Source organism: Myotis myotis, unplaced genomic scaffold (assembly GCF_014108235.1).
Source record: "Myotis myotis isolate mMyoMyo1 unplaced genomic scaffold, mMyoMyo1.p scaffold_m19_p_7, whole genome shotgun sequence".
Taxonomy (NCBI): domain Eukaryota; kingdom Metazoa; phylum Chordata; class Mammalia; order Chiroptera; family Vespertilionidae; genus Myotis; species Myotis myotis.
Genome location: NW_023416379.1, coordinates 71,277,140 through 71,297,571, shown reverse-complemented (window position 1 = coordinate 71,297,571; position 20,432 = coordinate 71,277,140). Strand labels below are relative to the sequence as shown.

The following is a 20,432-nucleotide window of genomic DNA, read 5'->3' as shown; positions in this document are numbered from 1 at the left end:
GGTGGTTTTTCAACTTTTTGGTCTCAGGACCTTTACACACACACTTAAAAATTACGGAGGGACTTCCAAGAGCTTTTGTTTATATGGGTTAGTTACACTTATTGACGTTTACCCTCTTAGAAATTAAACCTAAGCAAAATGACATTTAAAAACAATTCGCTGTGATCACATATAGCTATGATGAAAAACATTTTTCCCAAAACTTAATAGAGTGGCACTGTTTTTACACATTTTTGCAAATTTCTTCAACGTGTGGCTTATGAGATGGCTGAATTCTCATTCTTGCTTCCTTATCGTTTTGGTTTAAAGAGATCAAGAAAGTTTGGCCTTATACATATGGAATGGCAAAAGGACTCAAGAGTCTCTGAGAAGTCTTGGGGACCTCTCAGGGGGTGCCCCGGCCACACTTTGAGAACTGCTGACTTGGGCCAGAAATGTTTCTTGGAGGCGGCAACTTGAGTCCTGAAGGACAGCAGCCATTGAGGGTGGAGGTGGCTCCTGCTGGGACTTCTGTGCCGCGCCAGCAGGGGCTCTTGGGCAAGAGGCTTTCCTTTTTTCTCCTCTGCAAAGGACCCGGGGAGCAGATCTGCCCATCGATATCACACTAACTATGAAGCCTCGCTGCTTATTACAACCGAGAAAAAAGACCGTCCCTTCGCCTCTCCCCTTCCGGCTGCCGGCGAGGTGAAAGCTAGAAGCCCGCGGGCGGTACGCGGTCGTGTGAAAGCTTAGGAACCGGGCGGAGGCGAGTCGGAGCGCGGCCGCCGGGGGCCCCGCAGAGGCGCAGCGCGGCGCGGCACGGCGCGGGAGGGCCCACGGTGCGCAGGCGCGGCGGCGGTCCGGCCGCGGCCCCGGAACGGTAAACAGAGGGGTCACGTGACGCGGGCTGGCTTTTACCCCCGCGCCGCCGCCGCACGCCGATGGCTGTGGGGTCTCGCACCGCCGTCCAGTCCCCGCGAGGCGAGCGACCCTCGGGTTCCGGGCGGCGGCGGCTGCAACGAGGACTGGGAGGGCGGCGCAGAAGCCAGGAAGGTGTCGTCAGCAGCAGCCGCCCGACCCCGTGAGGAGAAGAGGCTGTGGCAGCGACGCCGACGTCCTGCGCATACCCCCTCTCCGCGGCACCCACCGGGCCCCCTCCTCCTCCTCCTCCTCCTTCTCCTCCTCCTCCTCCTCCTCCTCGGCGGCGGCGGCGGCGGCCACCATCTTCCTCTTGCTGCCAGTGGTAGCGCTCGTCGGCGGAGCTGGGTGAGTTGCGGCTCTGGCCGCGGCCAGCGAGACGGGCAACCCTCCCCTCCCCCATCCCCTTCCACACGCACGACGCCTCGGCTCCTCTCCCCGCCCCTCCCGCGGCGGGCACTCCGCGCCTCTCCCCGGCGCGGCGGGGAGAGCTCTCTGGCCTCTTGCGTAACGTCCTCGGCCTACCCGGGCCGCGCCTCCGCCGCCCGGGACCGTTTGGACCGCGGGCTGGGGAGGGAGGGCGGGAGGGAGCCGCGGTGGCGAGGTCGCCGCGCGGAGGGTCGGGACCGCGGTCTCTCCCCGGTCCCGGCTCCCGCTCCCGCTCCCGGGCCCTCCGGGGTGAGTGTGCCCCGTCGCTGCCGCGCGGGCGAGCAGGCCTGGAGGCGCGGCGGGCCTGGCTGGGAAGGCCCGGCCTGCAGGCCCCGACCCTGCCCACTCGGGCCTCTTCCCTCCCAGGGAGCCCGGCCATCGAGCTTGGGGCCCCGGGTCCGGGGAGCCGCGACCGGCCTTGGCTGCGAGGCCGAGTGCGGTTCCCGCGTTTGGAGACGGGGGAGTTGGCGCTCCATCCATCCTCTTCCTGCCGCGCGCTTTTGTGCTCGGGAGCCAAACTGTCGACGCCTTTTTGCTGAGGTTGGAAAGGAGAAGCCTGGGGCCCGGCCTCCCGAGGACCCGTGTCATTGACCGAACCACTTGTCGCTGTGTGCGTGTTGCTAATGGTGCCCAGTCACTAATCACCTGACACGCACCGGGGGCGGGGGCGGCGAGGAAGGGGGAGAAGCGGGGAGCGGCGCGCAGCCCCGGCCCCGGCCCCGGCCCCTGCCTGCCGCCTTCGGCCCGGCCCGGCCCGGCCCGAGGAGCCTTTCCTGCCTTCGGGTGGGAAATGCCATTTCCTAGGGACTTAGGATTCGAGGTCATTTGAGCTTGGTGTGTGGGTGCTGTTCAGGAATCATTCGCAGAATACGACCATGGATGGCTAGGGAGAGTCATTCTTGTAAGTAGCAACAAAGCTTTCCTCTCCGCCTGGCCCTCGTTCATCTTCATCACGTGTAGAGAGGCTTAATTTGCAATGAGGCATAGGTCATTGGACCTTCACCAGAGAAATTTACCACCTTGTTTTTAAGCTAAAAAAAAAAAAAAAATAAAAAATAAAATGATATAGCAAACTACTGGGGAATACTTAAGTACTACGTTCTATTTGGTTACTATTTGGGGGGGGGGGGGGGGGTCGAACTTGCCTTTTTCCCAAACTGGTTGGTTGAGATCTTCCAAAATAGGACGCCTCCATTGCTCATTCATTTCCTACCATTTTTTTTTTTTTGATAGTTGACAGGTGTTGGGGATTGTGAAAATGTTTGGATGTGTGTGTGTAGTAGAAAAGAGACACGAGTCAAAGAGCCAGGAAACCTTTGTAGTATTCTTTTATTTTTGAACTTGTAGCTTCATTCCAGAGCCCATAAGGTGTTGCATGAAGGTTGTTAGTTAAAATAGTATTTTTAACATTCACTGCCACGTGGACCTTTTCTGAATTTACTGTTTTTCTCAGTTCTTTTGTTTACTGGCCATATGTTAATTTCCCTCCACCATCATCACTATTACTGCTTTGAACTGCATACTCCATTTCCCCAAGATAGTAACAGAATTTAAAGGGGGATTTTAGGAGTTATTATTGCACGCACAGTTCAGTGGATTCCTTAGCAGCAGGAAGTTGGCCATTTTTTAAGGATGCAGACTTACAACCTTAGATTTTGAGCTTTATTTGATAGCTGTACTGGAGAATTGTCAAAAGGATAAAAAAATGAGTTAGTGATAGGGCCAGTTTTCCCATTCCTTGCATGCTTTATAGGTCCATTTATTGAAGAGCACGGACATGTGATTTATTATACTGCTTTTGCATCCTTATGGAGGATAGTGAACTTCTTTATCACACTGAATTAATTATGCATTCCATGCTGTTTGGATAGACCTCAGCTAACTTTAGCTGATCCTGTAGTATACTCATCGGGTTGCAGATTCAGATACCGCAAATCTAAGAGAAGTGGTTTCTGTAAATGTAGGTGAAAAATAGTTTTAGTCAAATTCAAATTTCAGGATAGAAAAATTGAAAGGAATTTGTATGTTAATTACTTATAGCCATACTATTAAAATTTAAATTGTATTTAATGTTGGAATCAGCTAGGAAAGGTTAATCTTTGCTTATGTAATAGCTTTTTAATAAAACAATTGATTAAAGTTGGAAGGAAGCAAGTGATTTGGATTAGTGCAAAATTTAAGAGTTTAGATTTTTACATTGTATGGGTTATACTTGGAAAAACTGGTAAATGTAAATTATGTATGCAGTTCTGTTTGGGGGAGGGGTACTAAAATATAGATAATGGTTATCTTCCTTGACATGGTAATATGGCGTTTGCCTTTTTGATACATTTTGCTTTTATTAATTTTTAAAAAATTTTATTGATTTCAGAGAGGAAGGGAGAGGGAGAGAGAGAATCACCAGTGATGAGAGAATCATTGATTGGCTGCCTCCTGCACACCCCACACTGGGGATCGAGCCTGCAAACTGGGCTTGTGCCTCAACCTGGAATTGAACCCTGACCTCCTGGTTCATAAGACTGACTCTCAACCACTGAGCCATACCAGCCAAGTGGTACATTTGGCTTTTTTAAGTGTACTGTTTTGTCTTCAGAAAGATTTCTCATGAAATTCTTTTTACTTAAGGTTTGGAGATATCTTTTCTATATTTTGGGGATAATGAGTTTTATTGATTAGCATCTCAGGTTTGTGGATTATCATAACTACTTCACCACTCACTGTCAGGGAGTTCAGGGTTCTTGGAGTCCTGTTTTCTTTTTTAAAAAATATTTTTTTATTGATTTCAGAGAGGAAGGGAAAAGAAGAAAAAGGTAGAAACATCAATGATTGGCTATCTTCTGCATGCCCCTCACTAGGGATCGAGCCCACAACCTGGGCATATGCCCTGACCGGATTTGAACTGTGCATGACCTGGTTCATAGGTTGATACTCAACCACTGAGCCACCCTAGCTGAGTGCAGTTTTCTAAATATTTTCATGCATCTACATTTCAAGAATTCTCACATTTGGTTGCTGGATTTCTTTTCTTGGGCTCTATTTCTCTTTTATTTCTTGGAGCACCCTCTGAGGATCCTGGAGTATCTTTTCAAAAGCATAGGCATTTTACATTTTAACTACAAAATTGACTTGGCAAATTGTTACACATTTATGATACTGGTGCATTTTTGAGAGCAGAAATGTATTCTTTTTTAAATTGTTGCCCTGTGATTAAACAGGGAAAGATATCGAGAGTATTGAATTGATTCAAAGTATTTGAGCTCCACGTGCTGTTTGTACTCTCAAGGAATATTCTAGATTGAGAAAAAGATTTAAAGAAATGAGGTGTTAGATCATATTAGTTATTAGAGTTAAAAGCTATTGTATGAGAAATTGCCCAGAGTATGGACTGGAAATTCTATGCATTGTGCATTTAATTTAGATTATCTTGTAATAAGGGAATTTAAATTTTTATGATAATTTGTATAATGCAGAGGGGATGAAGAGAGATAGTTAAGTAAAAACTTCATACTATTACAAGTTTTAATATCTTAGCTCAAATATAACTATCAGACGGTTTTGTATGACATAGTAGATTGTACAGGAAGGCAAAACTTCAGTCTTTTTAAAAATATATTATTTATTTTTTAATATTTTTATTGATTTCAGGGAGAAAGGAAGAGAGAGAGATAGAAACATCAATGATGAGAATCATTGATCAGCTGCCTCCTGCACAACCCCCACTGGGGGGGGGGGGGTGTCAATCCTGTAACTGGGCATGTGCCCTGACCGGGAATTGAACTGTGATCTCCTGGTTCATAGGTCGACACTCAACCATTGAGCCATGCCAGCTGGCTAGAGTTTTAATTCATTCATAATTTGTGTGAGCTGGCCACATGAAAACATTCTAATATTGTAGGCTGAAAATAAATGGCGAAGTTTGTAGTTGATAATTTGTAAAATGTTTATACACATAGAGGATAGCCATTTTATTTTTTATGTGTAGGGAGGGGCTAAATGCATATTTCCTAATTTATTTTGGAAGAAGTGTACATCACTTTGTTTCCAGTATTTTTATTTATTTATTTATTGATTTCAGAGAGGAAGGGAGAGGGAGAAAGAGATAATGAGATGGAATCATTGATTGGCTACCTCCTGTGCACCCCCTACTGGGGATTGAGCCCACAACCCAGCATGTGCCCTTGTCTAGAATTGAACCCGGGACCCTTCAGTCCACAGACTGATGCTCTATCCACTGAGCCAAACCAGCTAGGGCTGTTTCCAGTATTTTTTTAAAGGTTTCATTAATGGTATATTAACAACATAAAAATATGTTATGCAAGCAGAGTGCATAAAGTGCAGACTTGGGAATCATACTGCCTGGGTTCTGATTTAGGTATACCGGGTATGTGACTTTAAGCAAATTATGTAATGGTTGGATCTCATTTTGCTCTTCTGTAAAATAGAAATAATAATTGCACTTACCTCACAGAGTTGTTGTGAGGAACAAATGAGATAATGCATAGAGCCTGGTTGGTACCTTGTACATGCTAAATACATCTTAGTTTGAACTACTATTACTTAGGCCATAATTTTAGTGGTGAGTTGCTTTCACTGTTTTTATGGTTAATCCAAACTGTTAATGCTTCCCATAATGTCAGTAGGATATGGTTGTAAACTTTTTTTTGGTAAGTATGTTTTTACTGATTTTAGAGAAAGGAAGGGAGAGGGAGAGAAGGGTAAAAACATTAATGATGAGAGAGAATCATTGATCGGCTGCCTCCTGCACACCCACCTACTGTGGACTGAGCCGGAATATGCTCTCACCGGGAATCATCCATGATCTCTTGGTTCATGGGCCCATGTTCAAGCTCAACCACTGAGCCACACCAGCTGGGATGGTTGTGAACTTTAAAGTTACGTCTTAGTACTGTTCACCTTACACTTGATAGTTCTTTTTCTGGGTTCTTGGTTCTGCTTTGGTCTTAGTCTTAGTAAGTCATATACCTTGGATTTTTATATATTATTTTTCCTGATAAATTCAGAAAAGAAGTTGTGATTCTTGGCTTTTTCTTATGAAATCTTGTTAATAGATTCTAACCAATGAAACTGTACCCTAATTTAACATGGGTATGCAGAACAAGTGATTAGGTTGTATCACTTCGTGGAATTTTTGTCATATCACATGGCGTAACCACTTAGTGATTTTCCTTGACTTTACATTGGAAGGGTAACCTATTATTTCCTTTTAATGTTACCATATCATGGTGGTTAAGAACTGACTTTTGAGTCAGAGTGGATTTGAGTCCCAGCTCTGTCACTTACTTTGTAATATTGTGTGTAACTTTGCTAAGCTTTATCCTCTCTCATAAATTGAGAATGTAATAGTACCTGCCTAATTGTGTGGTTGTGAAGACTAAATGACGTTATGCACTTAAATGAATGTAGCACAGTGCCTTACACATAATAATCATTCAATTTAATTTTACAAAGAGATAATAAATACAGGGTACTGTTAAATGCATTGACTCTTGAATGAAATTCTGGGTTCAGATTTCATCTCTACCACTTACTATGTCAGATCATTTTATTTTTATTTTTATTGATTTAAGGGAGGAAGGCAGAGGGAAATAGAAACATCAGTGATGAGAGAGAGTCATTGATCAGCTGCCTCCTGCATGCCCCCTGCTGGGGATCCAGCCCACAACCTAGGCATGTGCCCTTGACAAGAATTAAACCTGGGACCCTTCAGTCCACAGGCTGATGCTCTATCCAATTAACCAAACCAGCTAGGGCTCAAATAATTTTTTTGATTCCACTTTTATTTTATTTTTTGTATAATTGGGATTATAATACAGCATTGGTGTGAGGATTATATTAATAAATGTCGAGCAGAGTTTCTTAATCTCAGCATTTATTTTTGGGGGGCAGGTTAATTCTTTTTTGTGGGGCTTTCTTAGTGCATTGTAGTATATTTATTAGATGTCAGCCTTCCCTCTCCAGTTGCTATGACCACAAATGTCTCCATACAATTCCATGTGTAATTTAGATTATCTTTTAATGGTCAAGGGATTTAAGTTTTTGTGATCATTTGTATAATGAAGATGGGATGAAGAGAAATAGCTAACTAAAAATTTCAAAATATTACACAGGAGTTTTAATTTCTTAGCAGTGTATCTTTTTAAAAAAATACATTTTTATTGATTTCAGAGAGGGAGAGAGAGAGAGAAACATCAGTGATGAGAGAATCATCCATCAGCTGCTTCCTGTATGCCCCCTACTGGGGATCAAGCCCGCAACCTGGGTATGTGCCCTTGACCAGAATCAAACCTGGGACCCTTCAGTCTGCAAGCCTATCCTCTATCTACTGAACCAAACCAGCTAGGGCCAGTCTATCTTTACTAGACAATTTTGCATGGCATAGATTGTACAGATTGGCCAAATGTTCTCTGGAGGGATGTAATCACTTCTGATTAAAAACTGATGTAAAGCATGTAGGACAGTTCCTGGCATGAAGTTAGAGCACATTAAGTTTTACATTTTGTCATCATTAGTAGTAGTGGTATTTTTATTTTTCTTCTCTTTCTGCTACTAGTACTGCTACTGCTACTGCTGCTGCTGCTGCTGCTACTACTACTACTAGTACTACTACTGCTTATTAGAAATTTGTTCATTGTAAGCATGCTTAATTAATTGATGGCTTAATTTAAACTGTGGTGTAAGGGCTGGAAGGCACCAAGTAGTTGTTTCATTCCTAGGGCCTTTGCATTTAAGTCTTTGCCTGGGTTGCTGTTTCTCTTATGCATGGATCATTTCTTCATTTCAAGTTTTGGCTCACATGTTTCCCTGTTAGCAGGTCCTTCATTTACCATCATATACAGAATGCCCTCTTTAACCTTAAACCCCCCCTTCCCAAATCACTATTACCCTGCTTTGTTTTTCTTCTTAGATTTTGTAATCTCTTGATATATATTTGTTGTCCTCTGCCACCCAAATACACATAAGACTATAGTCTACACGAGACAGCTTCCTAATACGATAACCTGTTAGGGCCTTTTGATTGCTTTAGCGATTTAATTTTTAGGTTTATATGTACTATTTTTTTTAAAGAAGATAAGATATCTAGTTTTACTTGAAGATGTTTCTGAAAAGTTGAGCTACTCTACTCTTAATTTACTTTTAAGTTAAAGGGGATCTTTGTAGAAGTACATTATTGTTGTTGGTACTTTCTAAATCTTATCTTTTTACATTCTGTTCATACATGAAACACTTGGAAAATAATGTATGCTGGTTTCATGAGTGTAAATGAATGTATAATTCTTTGAGAGTTCAGATGAAACAAGCATTTTAAAGTGGGATCTATCTCCAGACTTAGGTTAAATTTTATTCAGAATCTTAGAACTAATACTTGAATCTTTCTAAATGGTCCATTAGGATCAAAGTTGGCTGTATATAATTAGCAAATGCTATTCTCTTTGCCTGAGTATCTTCTGGACTTTTAGGAGCCAGCACTCACATAACCTGCTTAGCTTTTCTTGTCTCAACGATTTTCACCTTTCTCTGTGATACTGTCTGCAGCACTTCAATATAACACTTTTATATTTTGTTGTGATATTTACATGTATTAGTTTTTATGTCTGTCCTCTGTTTTGGGGTGTGCGTTCCTTGAGTTAGAGACGGGTTTGTTTCACTGGCACCTATGATGCTTAATAAGTACACTATGAATAAATGAGTAATTTTGAATTAAGCAGGTTATCCAATTTCCTGATTTAGATTGATACATTTATTATCTGTAACCATGAGGTGTGACTATGAACTCAGAAATATTTATTGATTTTAGCATATATGTACTGGTCTAATTGGATATGTACATTTTATTAGCCACCTAAAATAGACTCTAGATAGACTTGTTATGTTTTAATTATTAAATTTATAATCCCAAATATAAGGAAGCATTTAAAATTTCAATGTAAGAAATAGGAATTTGTTTAAATTAAGTTGATTAATAGTCTATTTAATTAATTAACTTAAGTTTTCTTAGTTAGATTTGATTATCTTTGCCTATTTACATTACTAGGTATCTCAGGGCATTATATTTTAGATTGTGTTTATTTTTTTAAAAAAGGACTAATTTTGGAATAATTTCAGAGTTATAGAAAAGTTGCAGACATAGTATAGAATTTCTATATACCCTTTATTTAGTTTCCTTTATTGTCTTATTTGACATGCCAGTGTCTTTATCAGAACTAGAGATTAACATTTGTACATTACTATTAACTGAATTCCAGACATTATGATTTTACCAGTTTCCCAACTACTGTCCTTTTTCTATTTCATTTTAAATGTGCGTTAATCTACACTAATAAAAGAGAAACATGGTAATTGGCGTAGGACCGCTACCCTTTTCATTGGCTAATCAGCGAGATATGCAAATTAACTGTCAGCCAAGATGGCGGCTGGCAGCCAGGCAGCTTGAAACTAGCATGAGGCTTGCTTGCCTCAGTGACGAGGAAACCAACGTTCCCGCCTGCGGCTGCAGGCCTCTGAGCCGGCAGTTTGAAACATTTTAACAAAAAAACAACAACCCAGAAACGAGCTTTCAGCAAGCTGGGATCTCAGAGCTGGAGTTATACATTGTTTCGATTACCTACTTTTACCAGCGGAGGCCTAAGAGCTGGAGCCTCAGAGCTAAAGCTGGCCCAGAATTAAAAAAAGAAAAAAAGAAAAAAGGAGCGGTTGGGAGCTTCCGTCACCTGCCAGCCTGAAAACAGCCCTCAGCCCCTCACCCTGACTGGCCAGGCACCCCAGTGGGGACCCCCACCCTGAAGGGTGTGTGACCAGCTGCAAACAGCCATCATCCCCTCATCCAGGCTGGCCAGGCACCCCAGTGGGGACCCCCACCCTGATCCAGGACACCCTTCAGGGCAAACCAGCCAGCCCCCACCCATGCACCAGGCCTCTATTCTATATAGTAAAAGGGTAATATGCCTCCCAGCACTGGGATTAGCGGAGCCGAGAGGCCTCCCGGCACCGGGATCAGCATGACAGGGGGCAGCGCCCAAACTCCCTGATCGCCCTGTGGCTCTGTGTGTGACAGGGGGCGGGGCCACAACCTCCCTATCGGCCCTGCTCTGTTCCTGACAGGGGAAGGCGCCCCAACCCCCTGATTGGCCCTGCTCTGTGCCTGATAGGGGGGAGCTCCCCAACCTCCTGATCGCCCTGCGGCTCTGTGTGTGACAGGGTGCGGCGCCCCAACCCCCCCACCCCACGGGCCCTGCTGTGTGTGTGATGGGGTAGAGCCATAACCTCCCCATCGGTCCTGCCCTGAGTGTGACAGTGGCGGTGCCCCAACCCCCTGATCGGCCCTGCTCTGTGGGTGATAGAGGGTGGCGCCCCAAACCCCTGATCTGTCCTGCTCTGTGCGTGACGGGGGGAGCTCCCCAACCCCCTGATGGGCTCTGCTCTGTGTGTGACGGCGGGGAGCTCCCCAACCCCCTGATCGGCCCTGCTCTGTGCGTGACAAGGGGTGGCGCCGCAACCTCCCCATCGACCCTGCCTTGAGTGTGACAGGGGGCAGTGCCCCAATCCCCCAGTCGGCCCTACCCTGAGCGTGACTGAGGGTGGCATCACAACCTCCCAATCTGCCCTGCTCTGTGCATGACAGGGGGCGGCTCCCCAATTCCCCAATCGGCCCTGCTCTGAGCCCGACCAGGGGCTGCACCTAGGGATTGGGCCTGCCCTCTGCCACCCGGGAGCAGGCCTAAGCCAGCAGGTCGTTATCTCCCAAGGGGTCCCAGACTGCGAGAGGGCACAGGCCAGGCTGAGGGACCCCCTCTCCCCCCCCGAGTGCACAATTTTTTGTGCTCCGGGCCTCTAGTCCTATATAATAAAGAGGTAATATGCAAATTAATGCTCATGCCCTCATAAGATGGCTGCCTATGACCAGGCCAGCAGGGGGGTTAGTGAGGGATGACCAAACGACCTAACAAGCAGGCTGTGTGGGGCGACCAGGCCGGCAGGGGGTGCAGTAAGAGGCAACCAGGCTGGTGGGGGTTGGGGGAGGGTGCAGTTGGGGGCAACCAAGCCGGCGGGGGTGGGGGGGCAGTTAGGGATGATCAGGCTGGCACGCAGAGGCAGTGAGGGGCGATCAGGCTAGCGGGGGGAGGGGGGGGGGCAGTTAGGGGCGACCAGGCAGGCAGGCAGGTGAGCGATTAGGAGCCAGTGGTCCAGGATTGTGGGATCCCAGATTGGAGAGGGTACAGGCTGGGCTGAAGGAACACCTCCCCCCCCCCCCCCCCCGCACGAATTTCATGCATCAGGCTTCTAGTTTTAATATAAATACATTGTAGAAGAGATATTGAGATCTGTCTATTTAGAAGAGGATTACTTTTTGTGAGAGAAAATTTTCTTTTTAAAAAACTTAAAATTCAGTTACAATAAATGCATCCATTTAAAATGAACAGGTTGATGAATTTTGGTGGATATATATACATTCATGAAATTACTACCACAATCAAAATTTAGGATAGTTTCATTATAAATTTCAAAGTATCTTCCTGTTCCTTTGCAGTCCATCCCTCTCTTATTCAAGGCCCAAGGCAACCACTGATTTGTTAGAAAATTAGGGAAAATAGTTTTTAAAGGAGAGCCTTTAGCTTACTAGGTCTGTGTTGCTCAGTTGGTTGGGAGTCATCCTGTGCACTAAAAGGTTGCTGGTTCAATTCCCTGTCAGGGGACATGCCTGGGTTGAGGGCTTCATTCCCGGTGGGGGGTGTGCAGGAGGCAGCTGAGCAATGTTATGCTGTCACAACAATGCTTCTTCTCCTTTTCGCTCTCTCTAAAAATCAGTAGGCTATTCTTAAAACAAAACACAAGTGCCTTTAATGAATCAAATCTAGTCAGTTTTAGCTAGGTAGCTCAGTGTGTAAGGATTATGGCCTTGGGCTGTGGAACTTGTAAACCTGTTTGAATCTTGGCTCTGTTTTGTGACTTGGGAAGACATTTAAATTATTTGAATGCGTTTTTGTTCTTAAAACAATTAATGGAAATACATTAATTAAATGTAGGTAAACTGTTAGCAGCATATGATATATATACCTAGTAAATTGTAGAATATCTTTGAACTTCCTCTCTCCTCATTTTCTTTCTTTCTTTTTTAATCCTCACTGGAGGATATTTTCCCATTGATTTTTATTTTATTTTATTTTGTTATTTTTATTTTCCCATTGTTTTTTAGAGAGGGGAAGGGGAAGGGGGAGTGGGGGAGGGGGAGAGAGAGAGACAGACAGACAGAGAGAGACAGAGAGACAGAGAGACAGACAGACCTATGTGAGAGAGACACATCAATTGGTTGCCTCCTGCCTTGGTTGCCTCCCCCCCAGGACCTAACTGAGGTACATGCCCTTGACCTTGACCAGAATCAAACCTGGGACCCTTCAGTCCGGGGGCCAACACTATCCACTGAGCCAAACCAGCCAGGGTCCCCTCATTTTTATAGGGAAAATAATTCAAGGACAGTTTGAAGAAGTTTTGGTAGATTTGGCTAATCTAAAAAACCTTGGAATCTTGCTTAATTAGTGGAATTTTCTAGCTAACTGAATATTACTAGATTTTTGTTGACTCCCCTGCCCCCTAGAGTACATTACTTCAGTTTTCTCTGAAACCAATATTGAAAATAATTCAGCTTTTTATAATTGAGGCTCCTCTAGAGTATAAGACAGCCGTGGGCAAATTACGGCCCTCTGGCCGGATGTTTGAAATGAATAAAACTAAAAAGAAAAAAAAAAAGACCGTACCCTTTTGTGTAATGATGTTTACTTTGAATTTATATTAGTTCACACAAACACTCCATCCATGCTTTTGTTCCGGCCCTCCGGTCCAGTTTAAGAACCCATTGTGGCCCTCGAGTCAAAAAGTTTGCCCACCCCTGCTATAAGAGGACTTTTACTGAGTGATATCTAGTAGGGTACATTTCAAATAGGAGACTAGCTTGATATGTGTATGAGCTGCACATAACTCACTAAAATAAATTTAAGTCTCTGATATGTTGTTGTCTTGTTTATCTCATTGTATCCTAAAAGGGTTCCCCCCTCAGTGTGTGTATGTGCACATCTGTTCCTGAATGTGTGTAGTTTTTTGAGTTTTGACTTGTTGGTTTTAGTTTAATAGTTTGTTTCTACCTTCCCCACTCCCCCCACCAGAAATCTTTTTCTCTCTATATTATCGTTCTTTAAATGCTTTGTAAATAAAACAAGGCTATTTTACAGTTTTAATATGTATGGGACAATAAATTATTTGACTTTAGCTCTTTTATATGGACTTATTGTAAAACCAATGTCTTATTCTTAATTTATGGAAAGATTATGGTTGAAAACATGATTTTTATGGTTTAAGCCTTGTAGTTCTTTCAAATGTGTGGAATTAATGGAGTATGTACATAGTGTTGTTTTTTTTTTCTTTTCTAAAAGTGAGTGAACATTTAATAGGGTTTCTGGTACTATGATATTCTACATGCATGATGAAGAAACATTTAGTAACGATTCGTTCTACATATCCAAATGTATATTGGAAACAGTGAGGATTTTTTTTTTTTTTTAACAGTTCAATTCAATTCAAGTGTGTTCTTAGACTCAGAACTATTAAAATAATTTGGTTTTAGGTGATTATCAATTGGTAGCTTTATTTCTTATGGTATTTTTTTTGTCTTTCTATAGGGTTGAAAGACACACAGAAGTCTTCATGGATATAGTTGATACATTTAATCATTTAATTCCTACTGAACACTTAGATGATGCCCTATTTCTAGGATCCAACCTGGAGAATGAAGTCTGTGAGGATTTTAGTACAAGTCAAAATGTCTTAGAGGACTCGCTGAAGAACATGCTCAGCGATAAGGATCCTATGCTAGGATCTGCAAGTAACCAGTTCTGTTTGCCTGTTTTGGATAGCAATGATCCCAATTTCCAGATGCCTTGTTCAACAGGTAATTCTTAACTTTTTTTTTTTTTTTTTTTTTTTTAGTCTGCAATTTAAAATAAAAAGAATTTTTAGCAGCATTTTTTTTTCCTTTTTCTTTTTTTGTTGAGGGCAGTGAATTTAGGGTTCTTTCCTTTGAATTTAGATATTCTAGGCATCAGAATTAGAATTTAAACTAAATTTCCTTCTAAGGAGTGTGGAGTTATTTTCGAGGATATTATGGATATAGATAGGGCAACCATATAATTTTATCATCCTAAGTGGGACACTGAGAATTATAGGGGATGCTGTTAATAATTATTTCATGACAACAGGTGTAATTAGGATTTTGCCTAGCAAATTGGGACATGACCCTAGGCTTGCTGGAGTCAAGGGGAACAGCTGAATTGACCTTTCTGTTGCCCTTTCCAGCCTTTCAAGTTTAATATTGTCTGCTCCTATCAGATCTTCTGATATTTTTACAAGTACCTCAGAACCAGAGAAAGAACTCTAGACCTGTGCTATCTAACATAGTAACTACTAGCCACATTTAACTATTAATCACTTGAAATGACTCTGGTCCTAATTGAGATGTGCTATTAAATGCATACCATATTTTAAAAACTCAATATGAAAAAAAAGAATGTAAAATATTTCATCAAAAATTTTTAATGTTGATGTGATATTTTGAATAATTTTTGTTAAATAAGATTTTAAAATTCATTTCACCTTTAAAATATATATATATGTTTAATAATAACTTTTTAAATATATGTTTTTTGATTTCAGAGAGAAAGGGAGTAGGAGAGAGATTGAGAGAGAATCATTGATCGGCTGCCTCCTACACTTCTCCCACTGGAGATAAAGCCCACAACCGGGCCTGTGGGACAAACCATGACCTGGTTCATAGGTCAGTGCTCAACTACTGAGCCATGCCAGTGGGTTCACCTTATTTTAAAATTTTATTTTTGTTTTTAAAGTGGTTACTTGAAAATTTAAAATTAAATATGTGGCTTACATTACATTTCTGTTGGCCAGCACTGCTCTAGGATCTCTATGTAGTTGAAGTCAATGAAAGATTGAGGAAAGTAACTTTCTGTAGGGCTAAACTAATTCTCAATAAGAAATTATTTTGGAGCTAATATTAATATGTGGAAAAATATATAGATTTTCTTACATAGTGCAAAGAGAATATTACAACAAACTTTGGTGCAATTAACCTATCCTTTAAGCTAGAATTAGATAAGGGAAATCAGCTTCAGATGGAGAAGCTAGGCTTTCCCTTCATTGTTCCCTAGAGTAGTTCAGAGGTTTAGGTTGTGTTGGTCTATTTTTCAGTGACTCTAGACTTCCTCTGCATTACAGTTTTTCAGTATATTTTTTCATTTTCTTTTAACTTTTTCTACTTAATATAATAATACTTAAAGTTTTGGATTAGGTGGCCTGCTATTTATCCATAAATTTATCAGATAACTCTGCCTAAAGACCTCGACATTTTGGCTAACTAGGAATCTTTTCATTCTAACTACTGTATCTTTTGAATTGCTTGCTAATGATGTATCTCTGAATTATATACATTGTTTGTGTTATTGCATAGGCTTACATTGTTTTGTTGTATTCTAAATGTTTTAAAGCTGTAAAAATTTTGTTTTATGTATATGCATTGTTCAAGTTTTTTACTTTGGTTCCTGTGTCAGTACAGTATATTGAATTATCTTTATTGTCAAGCATTTTTGACAATGTTTGATTGTATGTACAAAATTTCAGTTTAGTCCAAATTAAGTAAAAACATTTATTGAATACTTCAGTGCTTGTTACTGGGAATGCAGTAACCCACAAAGATGCTATACTAGGCCTTGAATTGGCAAGTATAACATCCCCTAGACTTATTTACTTAAGAATTCCAGCCCTTTAGTAATATTGGTATTCCTACATGCAATCCTTTTTTTTTCTTCTCCTTTTTCTTCAGTTTTGGTGAACATTTTCTTTTGCTTATAGAATACTTTGAACATCTTTATTCACATGCTTAAACTTTTTTTGAGGTATGATTATTATTTGTGATTTTATTATTTTGTAAACTTTAACTTTTTATTTGAGTTTTAAGTCAAATTATTTAAATATTTTATTTTAAATTTGTTTGCTACAATTATTTATTTTGGTTCCGAACAGACTGTTTCTATTAATATATGTGTAGTACATGTTTTTAAGATATACAAGGGAATATGTGGGGGGAAACTTAAGGTAAAGCTTTTCTGTCTAGGATTATTTAGATTTCATTGTGCCATCAGGCAGGGGATTTATCTTGATTGCTTCAGAATTTGTGTTGCCCATTGGGATATTTGGTTTAGTAAAAGGCTTATATATTTTCTAATGATAGCAAAGTGGAATACATGAAAAAGTTTTTCTTTTAAAATCTGTTTTGAAATAATAGATTTAAGAGCATTGCAAAGAAGAAATTTTATTGTAAATTATTTACTGAAAACCCAATGTGGGCAACTTGTACAATTTTCAGATAGTCAGAAACTACTTCAATTTTTGCCATATGACACAGTTCTTACCTATATGTTTGTATTTGGATTTATAGGTTTTTACTAATTGTCTTAACTGAAGCTTATCAGGGAAATGACCCTATCGGTATTTCTCAGGCCAACAAAAGCTACAGATTATGGTTATTTGGTAACATTGGTTTTGGTAGTGCTAAACTATTATATCTTGTTCTCTATGCTGAACCAGGTTGGTTTGCTGTAATTGTTAAAGATCAGTATTTTGGTTGGCATAGTTGAGTGGTTTGCATTATATTTAAGCTGTCTCCAAAAATCATAGAAGGCGCTTTAAAGTTTAAAAATAGGAAAGAAAAAGGGAAGATTATGTCTAGTGTTCTGTCATATGCACAAAAGTTAGGATACTAATTGTTAAACTCTCCAAAGCAGCGGTCACCAACTGGTGGTCCGTGGACCACGTCCGAAAGGTTGGCTACTGCTGCTGTAAAGTGTTTCTTTAACTACAGTGTTTGCATATGGTTTTTATTTTATTGGAGTGACGCTGGTTAACCAAATTATACAGGTTTCAGGTGCCCAATTCCACATCACATCATCTGTACACTGTATTGTGTGCTCATCACCCCAAGTCAGGTCTTCTTCCATCACCATTTATCCCCCCTATCCCTCCTGTCACCACACTGTTAAATATGGTATTTTTTTGGATTTGCCCAGTAATACATTTTAAAAAAACTCCAAGTGAGGAAAATCATTACGTGTGAGAGAAATATTTGATCTTGATGATAAAATCAATTATTAGTGTTTTTAAAAAATCCTGGTATCCTTAAAATGAAAATTAGATTTTCCCAGGTATTATGTTCAAGATACCGAATATATTGTGTATATACACTACTTGAGGAATGTATTCAAAGTCATTATAATGGTGTTTGAAAACCTGGCATTATAGGGTCATGAAGAAATGTTTATCATTTTACAAACAAATGTTCCCTTTTTACATAAATAGCTATGATTCATAAATGTGAAATAAGTCTTGCATTTATGATCTATTTCTTTATATGATATATTGAAAATAAATGTCCAGTAACTATAATTTGATTTGTTGCATTAAGACCAGGAAGACACACTGTAGATATAAGGATATTCAGAGCAGCCTTTCATTTAAAAGCACTTGTAGGTATTGCATCCTTTAATGAAAACCAAGATGTCCTTTCCAAGCTACATCGGGCTTGCAAAGTTATCATTCACTAAATTAAAAAATTATAGCCCTTTTGTAGCATGGATTTTAGAGGTTAAGTACATCAAAAAGTCATGGAATTCTTACAGTATCTTGGCATATTTGTTAAATGTTGACTCATTGTGTATTTAAGTGTAAAGGAAACTTTGTGCTAGCATGCATATATAATAGTTGTTTTCTTATCGTGAATGACATTGGTAATATATGACATCAGGCAGTGTTATTTAATAAGGATTTTAGCACGTGCTGCTTCCTTCCGAGCAAAGTATTGTAATAGCATGTTACAAGTTTCTCGGTAGTAGTGTGATATGGTCCCTTTATTAGTTCACAGATTTTGTTTTAAATATTTTTATTAATTTCAGAGAGGAAGGAAGAGGGAGAGAGATAGAAACATCAATGACGAGAAAGAATCATCCATTGGCTACCTTCTGCAGGCTCCCTACTAGGGATCGAGCCAGCAATCTGGGCAAGTGCCGTGACTGGGAAATGAACCGTGATCTCCTGGTTCATAGGTTGACACTGAACCACTGAGCCACACTGGCTGGCTGACACACAAATTTTTAATCTTTAATCATAGATCTATAGCTTGGGGCTTTATCATTTGAGGCAGATTTCATTTGTAATATTGGAAAAATTATATTGTACTTGTTCTGGAGAAATGATTAGTGTCCTTAGTGTATCACTGAGATTTGTTTGAAAGGTGTTTACAAGTTTTTATAGCTTCATACTTCTCTTGGACAGTATTTCAAGACAGTGCATTGAACTAACCACAGTGGCCCTCTAGTCCAAAAAAATTCATGTTTTCAGAATTCTTATTTGTACTTTATTTGTGGGGGGGTAGCAAACTTTTTGTACAAATTAATTACAGATAATGGATCTAACTGCACATTATTTTGAGTGGTATCTGTCATTTAAAATTTTTTTTTAACTTCTGAGCTTCAGTGAACCTCTTGTGCCATTGTTCTTATTTTTGAGAATTGCATTTGAACAAGAAAATACAAACAATATATGTAAAGTAGTCATGCAAATGAGATGAAAATATATTGGTTAAGACAGTGTATACTCTTTTTTTTTAATTGATTTTTTTTTTTTTTTTTTTTACAGAGAGAAAGGGAGAGAGATAAAGAGTTAGAAACATCAATGAGAGAAACATTGATCAGTGCCTCTTGCACACTCCCTACTGGGGATGTGTCCGCAACTAAGGTACATGCCCCTGACCGGAATTGAACCCGGGACCCTTGAGTCCGCAGGCTGACGCTCTATCCACTGAGCCAAACCGGCTAGGGCTGACAGTGTATACTCTTAATTGAGTGTTAGAGAAGAGTAACTGATCAGCCTTTTAAGAACATGCATAGCCTCTAAGAATAAAACTATTTCTGTAAGGTTGATGATTAATATTAAATAATCATTTTGAGTTATACTTAAAGGGATTTTGGTGAAAGTGGAGTATGTTTAGAAGAGAGCAAACAGAAAAGAGAGGCAAGATTCAAAATGTAGCAGTTAGGGGGAGACAAAGTTTGACTAAAAGAAACGTGGGATTCACCCCGAATAGAATGATAGTTCCCTGTGGGAATATGGGATTTAATCTTTTGCTGGATATGACTCTCTAGCCTGGGTTGTTTCATTGGGAATTAGGTGTCAGATCCACATACCTCATTTTATTGCGATTCACAGGTGTTGTGTTGCTTTTTTTTTTTTTTTAATTACAAATTTAAGACATCCTCTGCCAGCAAAAAGATGACAGCTCATTTATTGCAAAACACACAAGGAAAGGAAAAATGTAGGGCCAGGTAGTGGAATCAGAAGTTAAGATAGTAAAATATTTGCTGCAGGTGGGACACAGTTTTGGCTTTCAGATTTCTAGCAGTCATTGTGTGAAAGTACAACATTCCACAGTGAAACATTAGTGTCCTTGAAGTAAAAATAAAAACAAAATCGGTGCCCAGGAAAAGGAAAACTATTTCTGACACTAAAATCAGAAATTTCATGTACAGTTTTATCATGATGTGTGATATAATAAAGGAAAATCCTTAACATGCTTTTAATGAACTGGGCATTTTTTCTATAATCTCTCTCAATATGCATCACAGTACACACATATTACAGGGCTAGTATAATGGTTTGGCCCAATCACAGGTTAGATTTTAAGTCACTTTTTTGTTGTCGTTAACCCTTTGAGTGCCAACCAATATCCTAGGAACTATGCTAAAATTGCCAAGGCATTTTTACAGATTTTACAGCAGTTTAGGAAAAAAATGAATCGCAAGTAAATGAAGTTACATATTCAAAAACTTTTTTTTCCCCCCAGGTATTTTTATTTATTTTTTTTAAATTAAATCTTTATTGTTCAGATTATTACATTTGTTCCTCTTTTTTCCCCCCCTAACTCCCCTCCTCCTAGTTCCCACCCCACCCTCCGCCCTCACTCCCCACCCACTGTCCTC

At 40.6% G+C, this 20,432-nt stretch overlaps 1 protein-coding gene across 6 annotated transcripts in view; it reads left to right on the top strand.

The window, feature by feature from the left end:
* The first annotated feature begins 1,110 nt into the window (after nucleotides 1-1,110).
* PHF3 (PHD finger protein 3) overlaps nucleotides 1,111-20,432 on the top strand; it is a 96,195-nt gene continuing 76,873 nt past the window's right edge. For 2 of the 6 annotated variants that reach the window (XM_036317819.1, XM_036317818.1), the window contains exons 1-2: nucleotides 1,111-1,245; nucleotides 14,016-14,284. In XM_036317819.1, coding sequence (XP_036173712.1) covers nucleotides 14,041-14,284 — 244 coding nt within the window. In that variant the 5' untranslated portion in view covers nucleotides 1,111-1,245; nucleotides 14,016-14,040. Of the gene's footprint in view, nucleotides 1,246-14,015; nucleotides 14,285-16,225; nucleotides 16,299-20,432 lie in introns of those variants that run through there. The other 4 variants (XM_036317820.1, XM_036317821.1, XM_036317827.1 and 1 more) reach the window with 4 other exon arrangements.